The sequence below is a fragment of the Anneissia japonica genome, unplaced genomic scaffold, assembly GCF_011630105.1.
Source record: "Anneissia japonica isolate Jap-2015-1 unplaced genomic scaffold, ASM1163010v1 scaffold7_len58955_cov107, whole genome shotgun sequence".
NCBI lineage: Eukaryota > Metazoa > Echinodermata > Crinoidea > Comatulida > Comatulidae > Anneissia > Anneissia japonica.
This window is the reverse complement of record NW_022720467.1, coordinates 43,192-50,534: the sequence shown is the minus strand read 5'-3', so window position 1 is coordinate 50,534 and position 7,343 is coordinate 43,192. Positions and strand designations below refer to the sequence as shown.

General features: G+C 32.3%; 1 protein-coding gene across 5 annotated transcripts in view; it reads right to left on the bottom strand.

Annotated features, from left to right (window-relative positions):
* LOC117111353 (tyrosine-protein kinase receptor Tie-1-like) overlaps positions 1-7,343 on the bottom strand; it is an 18,695-nt gene that overhangs the window by 8,899 nt on the left and 2,453 nt on the right. For 2 of the 5 annotated variants that reach the window (XM_033254276.1, XM_033254280.1), the window contains exons 2-5: positions 5,345-5,384; positions 4,532-4,879; positions 1,468-1,722; positions 383-517 (exon numbers count right to left, since the gene is read on the bottom strand). In XM_033254276.1, the coding sequence (XP_033110167.1) occupies positions 383-517; positions 1,468-1,722; positions 4,532-4,879; positions 5,345-5,384 (778 nt within the window). Of the gene's footprint in view, positions 1-382; positions 518-1,467; positions 1,723-4,531; positions 4,880-5,344; positions 5,385-7,025; positions 7,164-7,343 lie in introns of those variants that run through there. The other 3 variants (XM_033254277.1, XM_033254279.1, XM_033254278.1) reach the window with 3 other exon arrangements.

Sequence of the window (7,343 nt, the reverse complement as noted above, 5' to 3'; positions counted from 1 at the left end):
GTATATATATATTGCATTAAACCCGTATAATAATGTATGAAGTTTTTGTCGTTCCAAATTTCAATTGAAGTTTTAGGTCTGCAATCTAATCATATTTTCTTTTCTAAATTCTGCCACCATATGCGAGAGCTGAGTTACGTTGTGCGTACATCAACCCGCTAATCAATTCAATATTCTTAATACTTAGTTATTAGAGAAGTATTTACATTTTATTCCGGCTTCTATAATACATATCTTTTGTATACATTTTCTAAAGGTTTTGTCTAAATGCTTTTATAGAATCTTAAGTTATTGAAGTCCAAAGTTATTTTAAGTAGAAATCACTACAAGAATAGATAATAAACATTGACTTATGTTGTATTTGTATAATAGGCCTACTCACGTATTTCGCATCTATTTCCAATAAATCCCGAAGGACATATGCAGGTTCCGATGTATGTATCGCACACTCCTCCATTGTAGCAAACGTCACACTCCATAATGCAATTCGGCGGGGACCATTTGTTATGTGGACATTCTGAAACACAAGCCAACCCTGCTAAATACAATGTTAAATCTAAATTGAAGTGTAAATAAACGAAATTAGTGGCGTAGCTAGATGAGAACGGTCGCCAGTGCAAAATTATTTACCGGGCGCTTTCATGTTAAGCCTCGTAGGCATAGGAACTACTAATTTCCCCTGTGTTCTGGGCATTTGTGGGGTAGCAGATGCTCTGACATTTTCAACTAGCCGAATTTTGAATTTAAAGTATAAAAATGATAATTAAGATACCGATTCGCGTTTTCAGAAAATTCAACGTTGCCAATTACTACGCCACTGAATGAAATTAACACCTCACAATGTTAATAATTATCTATAAATAATCATATCATAAAATACAAATATATTTTCAAAAGAAAAAAATGAAGTATTTTATAAGATACTAAATGAATTTCTTTGAACTAACAAAAGTCATTGTTTTGTGGAATTTCAGATAGAGGAAAATACAAACAATTTACAATGGTTTTTTTTTTCTTTCTTCCGTCCATCCATTTATCCAAACATTAGCTCATTTTATTAATTATTTATTTCCTCTCTCCCTCTGTCCCTCCTTTCATCATTTCTACTCTCATCCATCATCTCATCTATCTGCTCTTGCACATTATTTTACAATCCGAAATGGGACCTTTCTAGAGAGCTAAACGTAACTACTGACCAATCAGAGCAGGGCCAGGAATACGCGTGTACGTTTTTGGTACGTTTTAACACTGGCTATGCTCACACACGGCAGCTAACGGTTAGCAAGATCCAGATAAATAACATACGCGCTCATTCTTCCTGTGGTTTTGTTGCACCATAGCAACAATATGCAAGGGGCGCAGCTTTGCAGGAATGTTCATTGTCTACGTAGATATGACTACTTTTAATCAGTATAAATTATATTTACAAATAAATGAATGTGTCGAAGTTCAATTTACCTACCGTACCTCTTACTATCATCTGCATGAATGCGTATTTTCCTTCATTCCGGCTGCCATTTATATAACATTCGTAAATCCCAGAATCATTCAGTGTAATATTTTTGAAAAAGATCTCCGTTAGCCCATCCCATTCTTCGTTATAATCTCCATTCTTCGCCCATCGTAAGCTTTCAATATTTCCACTAGATTGATTTACGCTCAATGTAACGTTACTATCACATACACTGACAGTCTTGGTGCGAACAATTGGTATTACAGGGGCTTTGAAAACAAAAATCAGTTTTTGTTAAGTGGGCTTTCAAATACTAGCTAAAAACTAGGCTTAACCACAAGAAGAAGCCCATATCGAGAAGAAACACCCTCTTTAAAAGTAATCTCGGAAAAACCCATCTCAAAAAGTAGCCCATAAAGTAACATGACTTCTTTTCAGGACTTTCTTTAGATAATATAGACTGGGTTCTAGTCCCTAATATTTGTCTTAATCAGTTAAAATGCTTAAGAATAAATCGATTTTGGCACCAATGGCGTTCTATAATACTTATTTGTATGGCGTTCCATAGTGTACTTTTTCTGGGATTAGCACGCATCACAAAAGTTTCTCAACGTAAACTGACGCTGGTGGCGCTTTCCGAAATGTGCTAATACTACGAAAAATCAATAAATTTAATTAGATACTTGTGGCAAGTCTATAATAATATTATTACGCTTGCAAAATAAAAAATTGGCTTCTTTTTACAATAAAGAGAGCAACGTTAATAAGCACCTCCAACTCTAATTCAAAATTATTTATATATATTTTGTCTATTTTAAAAATTCTTGTTTATTTTCTGTATCCTATGTATAGTAGTCTTGAACCTTGCATGTAGCGATTTATTTTTTATGAATGCTGTGAAACGTGGCTTATTTTTATTGTTTATTTCTGTTTCTTTGACATTCATTTCAAAAGAAGTACTATCCAGGGCACTAACAAAAATAAATAAGCCCATCCAAGTGTCTTGAATAAAAGCAGGACATAGACATTATGTGGTTTTACAATATAGGCTTTTTGATACAAGTAAAGGCAGGCTCAAGTCGACACGGAACTCAACTCAACTCAACTCAACTCGTCGAACTGAAAGGAACTGACAGTCGCGCATATTTGTCGACATGAGTCAAGTTGAGTTGAGTTGAGTTGAGTTCCTTTCAGTTGCCCATGTTCAACTTTTTTCGGAACTGAAAGGAACTGAAAAAAGCGCGAAAAATGCTGATTCGGAACTCAAAACGTTGATCCTGATATTAATCGTAATCAAGATGCATTTATTTTTATTTTAAAAGAAAAATTACTCCAAATGCTTGAGGACGAAAGCATGAGAATACAACAATTTATCAAATAGGCCTATTAATTCATGGACTTATTGAATCACTTACCTCCCAATAAAATATTGTAGTGACTAATCACTATATTTAAAAACGAGTTAAATTGCATTATTCTTTACCATTTAAATGTATTCAAGATTAAAAAATATCCCAGGATTATCAATAAAATAAAATAATCACAATCAGGGGCGAATTTAGGGGAGGGGGGCGACCCTTCCCCTTTTTGTGAAGTTAAAAAAAGAATTTAAAAAAAAGAAAAAAAAAAAGAAAAAACTGATAGCCCAGAACGCCAGAAATGTTATTTTCGGGCGTCTAGAACACAAAAATTTCGAGGAGGCATGCCCCCGTACCCCCTAGAATGGTGTTGTTTCGGCCCAACTACCGCCCCCCCTCACCCTTTCGGCCACCCCTTTTGGACATCTCTGGATCCGCCCCTGACAATCTTATGAAATTTCTGAATAATACAAATTCTGAATAATGATTGTGGTCTATGTCCACTTCGTAAAATTCACAGTAATAGGGTGAGTATCTTTTGAACTGTGATATCATGGTGATAGGGTAAAACCATGGTCAGACTTTCAAATATGGTGGAATGGGTAACACAACATTACAATTAAGCCTATATTGGATTACAAATCAATTATTTTTAGGGTAAATACACTTAACCCAGAATTGCTGTTAAATCTCTGCATTGATTATAAAAAATATATTTTTGGGAGAAGATTGAGAAATTTGTTGGCTTTTTTTTAATTCAATAGTTTCTGTGCTCAGGTTGCTAGTTTGTGCGTTGCTGTGGAATGGGTGGGTTGTTTTCGAGATTTTTTGTCATTTTCGGGGAACAATACAAAAAAGTTATAAATGGATCTAATTGAAACTTTCGGAATAGTTTGTCATTGTCCAATGAAGAAAATAAAACATTAAACAGTGGCGAATTCTGGAATAGAAACCACCTCAGCCTCACCATGGTTGGGGGATGAGGAGCAACATTTTTTTTTTAATTTTTTTTTTATGTCTATAGCATTTCCAGATCGCCGGATACGGCACTGTCATACTTAAAATTTGGTACGGTACCAGTAATTTAATCCCCCATTTAATTTGTACAAATTCCACCAAAAATATTATGGATAGAAGATGATTTGCTAAATTACATCTTGAATCTTAGACTTGATAGAAACAGGAAGGGAGGGGTACAGACAGTAAATTTTACAGATAGGGGATTTACGCTACCTCAGTCTCACCATGCTTGGGGCTGTGGTACGAAATTGTTAATACATAGCGCAAAATTATATAGTTTTCTAGATATCTGATATATTATTATTATTATTCTTAATAATAATAATAATAGTAATAAAAATAATAATAATATATTATTTTTATTATAATTAGGCCTATTATTATTATTAATATTATCATCATCATTATTATTATTATTATTATTATTATTATATAATTATTATTATTATTATTATTATTATTACTATTATATTATTATTATTATTATTATTATTATTATTATTATTATTATTATTATTATTATTACGGTAGTTGTTATCATTATGATTGTTGTTCTTGTTTGTGTTCTTGGGATGATCTTTTGCCCTACCTGATGTGTTAACGTAGGGAATACTCAGTACGTTCCCAAAGTAGTTGTTGTTGTTGTTGCCAATTACCACAGTGAATTGATAATGGAAAAATGAAAAATAAGAAAACTTACTCTTTGCATGGTGAACTATTATAGTAGCAGTGCCACTTCGATTACCCTTCTCAGCGTACGCAGTAAATACGCCTATTCGAGGTTCAGCATTGCTAATAATGTGAGCTTCAAGCCGAGTCGAATTTACCTTAGGAATTGTTGTTAATTCACATGTAACATCCAAGAGAGGATTTTCGCATAGCGGTTGTCCTGATAGACTTGTGTTGACTACGAGTAAAATGTTGAGTGTGATATTATTTGATCTATCGGAGCCCAGTGTGTAACCACGAACATCATTTTGCCCAATATCATTAACAACAGGAGTTGAAGTGAAGCCTACCATATTGAATTTGAGCTCACCATCATTACCTAAAACATATGCAAATAACCTTCAAGGAAGCTATTATATATACTTAAATATAATGTAATTCACACAAACTATGGTTATATATTTAAGATTGAACCTTGAATTAGAAACAACAAATTATATATTTTATTTTCATTTAATTCTTTTAGCCACATGATCAAGGATAACCAATATCGACTAATCACTGTCTTACTATATAGGTGGCAATGCCGGCACATGAAAAACATATTCACACGATAGAGGCAAACAATATCACGTAGTTATTTTGTTTAAAATGAGAAATATTAATCGAAGCAGAATTTGTACAAAGGCTGTTGTTAGATTTGAATTTTCAACTTTTAAATTCATATCAAAGGTTAACTTACATGTTGAACTTTAAAGTATGAAGCGCTAATTCGAATTGTGTAAAGGATTAACGCAAATAGAGAACATATCAAGAAAATCAACGTGTTACTGTGTATTATTACCTGTAGAATGTCCAATCAGAGATATCAAGAAACACAATTCCTGTTAAGATAATAGAGTTGAACAATATTTATCGGTTCTCTCTAAGATCTACTATTAACTAATTTGATTAATTAAAAATGAAAAAAACATTGTACTCTTGCAAACAAGGTCTTCTCATTTAGTTAAATTTTAGTTCAATAAAAATAGTGGGTCCTCAATATTATACTTTAAATAAAATGACACTACAGGTACAAATCATATTCATATATTCATTCAGTATTTATTTGACAATCGAATCTCTATCAGGTCTATAATAATAATAATAATAATAATAATAATAATAATAATAATGATTATTATTATTATTATTATTATTATTATTATTATTATTATTATTATTATTATTATTATTATTATTATTTTCTAACTTGGTACGTATATTGACGATGTCCCGGTGTCCAAGACTTTGATAATTATTAATTAATGATGCAAAGTATATACTACTTATATTGTAAACATAAACTCTAGAGTAATAGAAGTCATGAAAATTAATTACGAGCTTTCATCGATAAACGAGCAGCTTTATTAACAAGTTTCGTGAGAGAAGCACATGAATGATACTATGGATGAATGTATACGTTTAATTTTTATTTCAAATCTCGTTTGAATTTTATTCCATTTATATTGGTTTAATATTTAGAATATTGTATTTTTACTTTTTATATTTGAATAAAGGCCCAGGGGCATTTATTGTTGAGAATGTAATTTGTGCTGCCATACTTTTAAGATAACTATCGAATATATAATATAGGGTTTTTTTTACTGGCATACATTGCCTCAAATTTATAAAATAAAAAGAGTGTAACTACCTTTAAGAAACACATTTTCACTGGCTCACTTGCCGACAACCGGGTACAATAATGCAAATAATTAGTTGCCTGTTTTGTCTAAAGAACTATGCTAGTCCTTCTAAATTTAACATTTCAACGATATGCATGTCAAGTATGTCAAGTGTATTTTTCTTCGTTATTATGCAGTAGTTCTGTACAAACAATCTGTACGCGATATGATCCATGTAGATTGAGTAATTGGGTAGTTTTCGCCGCACGACGTTAACCTTAACTTTAACGTTAGTACCCAACATTCAATGCGATAGCTCCGCCCCTTTCTGTAAACAAATCGAAATACGCATGCGCAAACCCGTAACTAACGTACGTCGAGCACGTAAAATCCTGAAATTTACGTACTCCGCAACGCAAGATGAATAAATTATGACGTCATCCATTAACGTTAAGGTTAACGTCGTGCGGCGTAAACTACCAATTGAGGCAACGAGTACATTCAGTCATACACATTTAACAAGGCTTATACTCGAAAGCACTAATTACATTTGTTTTAAACTAAATTTTGATAAATAAAATCGTTTCAAGGCGCTGACAGTGTTCAGACCTTGAATCATATTGAAAAAAAACATTAAAAACAAATAATAAAAAATAAATAAAATTTAAAAAAATAAATAAAAGATAAAATAAACAAGCAGTTTAAGGAATTAAGTTAGACGGTGGCCAAAAATGACATAGGGCCTATTATTACCATCTAAGCTGTACTTTGAAAAAGTGTAGGGGTTAAGGATGTCATCCACCAATTTTTCACCAATTAATAGCAAATATATATACAATAATAATAATCAATTGTATTTACCTTTAAGAAAAACATTTCATTTGCTCACATCTGCCGACAACTGCCGCGGACAAATCAACGATGCCAGCAATCAGTTGTCTGGTTAGTCTTCAGAACCTCGCTTTACCTTCTAAAGTTTGCCTGTTTTTTCGAAATAATTGCATAGATTATGAAGTAGGCTTGTTCATTCGTCATTATATAGTCAGTCAATGCAAATACGATCAATTTACAAGCGATGCAATTGGCGTAGACTGATTTCATGGAACGTGCGTGCATAATTATTAAAAATGCAATCAATTTATAATAGAAGTTTGACACCTCAGTACAATCATATATGCC